This window comes from Penaeus vannamei, chromosome 19 (assembly GCF_042767895.1).
Source record: "Penaeus vannamei isolate JL-2024 chromosome 19, ASM4276789v1, whole genome shotgun sequence".
NCBI classification, from domain to species: domain Eukaryota; kingdom Metazoa; phylum Arthropoda; class Malacostraca; order Decapoda; family Penaeidae; genus Penaeus; species Penaeus vannamei.
In genome coordinates this window covers 16290501-16293000 of record NC_091567.1, presented here as the reverse complement: position 1 = coordinate 16293000, position 2500 = coordinate 16290501, and the positions used below count along the sequence as shown (strand labels likewise).

At 35.3% G+C, this 2500-nt stretch overlaps 2 protein-coding genes across 2 annotated transcripts in view; one reads left to right on the top strand and one right to left on the bottom strand.

Moving 5' to 3' along the window:
- Positions 1-2500, bottom strand: part of LOC113816722 (uncharacterized) — a 37859-nt gene that overhangs the window by 7538 nt on the left and 27821 nt on the right. The gene's annotated exons all lie outside the window — the stretch shown is intronic.
- Positions 1-2500, top strand: part of LOC113827819 (uncharacterized) — a 10728-nt gene that overhangs the window by 738 nt on the left and 7490 nt on the right. Inside the window, exon 1 of the mRNA XM_070134437.1 lies at positions 1-52. This exon is cut by the window's left edge and continues 738 nt beyond it. Coding sequence (XP_069990538.1) covers positions 1-52 — 52 coding nt within the window. The remainder of the gene's footprint in view (positions 53-2500) is intronic.

The window sequence follows — 2500 nt, the reverse complement described above, 5'->3', positions numbered from 1 at the left end:
GCAGAGGATCCGCCTTGACTTCAGTCGGTGTGCAGGGCAGACTTCCTTCACGGTATGGTGATCGCTCTCTTTCTTTTACATTTGTGTCTAAAAATGTTGACGTCATTACAACTGTGGTGTATCAGGTAAAGGGTCAGCAGCCTAGGGTCTGACAGAACCAACCTGGCAACTAGGATAAAAGTCTGAGCCCGACTGGAGTCCAAGGGTGATACCTTCTATTCATTTAGGTAACTTGCGTTAAACAGAACATGGAGTATGTGTGAAAAAACATGAGATGGGAATACAGATATCGAAAAATGAACAGACAAACAATACCACGTAATCTTGCGTGGCAAATAAACAAAACTGCCAAGTGCCAGTTTAAAGCTTACTTTAAGAGCTTACTCCAAAAAGTCCAAAATAACCCTTCGCAAAATGTTTTTATATCAAAATACAGGTTCATAAAATAGTCACTAAAGGTGCTTCTCAAATCAAAGTAAATTTCAAAAAGTCTAACACCAACGGTGCAAAGCAAAGGAAAGGCAAAAGTTAGAAAATGAATAAAGGTGAAAAAGGAAGAAAGAAACATTAATGAGATTTTTTTTATATATAAATTCATATTAAATATCGTTCACCTCTTAGCACTAGTGCAAAAAAAAAAAAAAAAAAAAAAAAAAAAAAAAAAAAAAAAAAAAAAAAACGGAACTCAGAACTAAACTTCTACCTGCGTTTTTCTCGTGAAAAATAACACAAAGCTAACTGGCGTAGACGTTTCCAAAAGAACTAACAGGATTTTGATTGTTACTTTTGTTTATTACTGAACTGTAACTTGTTGCTGTTATGTTTATGATCATGTTTAAACAAATCATGAGAATAATTTTTAAATTTATATCTCTGTGGATATTATCATCCTTACCATTGCAAGTTCTTCGTTATTTTTGGTATCAAAGAAATTTCTGGCAACATTCTGGTACAGATGTTAATGATATTTATGTACAAAAAAGGCTATCATTACAGCCTTTTTAGCCATACGTTAACAAGGGCACTTTAACAATTGCTGTTTATAAAAAAGGCATTCACGTGATTTCAATTAGAACTTACGGTTGCCTTTCGAGAAAAGCCAATCTTATCAGAATCAAACGGTATCAGGGGGTTGTGACCCTGATGCAAAGTTGAAAGTTTTTGGTTTAGTTTCACGATAACCTCGTACATTTTACACATTTTGCTGCTAAAGCACTGTTGATTATTCAGAAATGTATGATGTTTTTGCTATACTGAAGTTCGTACAATTGGTATCTTTTAGTTTATCATGAAACGCTGCTTATTTATTACCTACATATGCATTCATAAGCACTATGCATTGCAGCATGAAAAGCTTTTATTCGCCTTTCCCTTCATTCCTGCGTTTAATCCTGTGCGCTGCCAGTAGATGGTAACTCCAGTAATTCCTTGTACAGAGGGCAATTTAGAAGCAAATAAACAGACGGCATGTCACAACAACTAATAACCATTATAGCAAATGGAATTAGACATTCTTTCCTTCCAATTTTCTTTTATTTTTTGTATTGATGCCAAGGTGTCCATATCGCACGCTTCAAATCCACAATCACATGGATGGACTTTTAAAATCAATAAATGATTTTAACATTTACATCATCATCCCTGAGTTCCCATAGATATTTGAGCGTGTGATCACGAATGACAGCATTTTCATTTGCAGGCATTTCCTCATCAAATATTTTCTCTAACTCATCAATGGCGATATATGTCGCCAAACACACGTGTGATAATGAAAACTAGCCTACCTGTAACAAACTTCCCAGCAATATCTCGTTCCGTCGCTTGTCGTTTAGCCACCATACGGCAAAACAATTTCTGCATTTTATTAAAGTATTCGAGGAGGCCTGTGTCAGCGATCGGAGAAAAGCTATTTAAACGTTGCTGTGTTGTCAGCATCCTTATGAAAATCAGTGAACTCCCGGAGACACCACCTTTTAACATAACATTCTCTTGGGTACAAATGTAACTCAAATAACACTGAATCATATCAGTCAGATTCAATTTTTGTTCTGTTTTTCTTCACTGATTTCCAACACTTTTTTATAATCATTTATTTTAGTCTCTACCTTTTCTACCATCCTATAAAGTAAATTATAGCAAGATAATCTGCCCGCACAACATTGTTACTAGTGGCACTCTTTGGGATTCCTAATAGTCAAGATCTTTTAATATCGGTCACAAGGTCTAATGGAACATATATATAAATCCAAGGGATATGGGTAACACGGGGAACCTCAAGGGCAAGCAGGGCGCAAGTCAGGGCATTTGTGAAGAAGGCAACACGGGATCAACTCAAAAGGCCCTCCAGGTCATTCAGACAAGCAGAGATAATATAAGATTCAAGAGAAAAGGTAGAATGTGTAAAAAGAATAAAAACTTGAAGAAATACGTTCAAATATAAAGATGCATTTATGAAGAAACGAACAGGAATATGCTCATTATTATTATCATTATTATTATT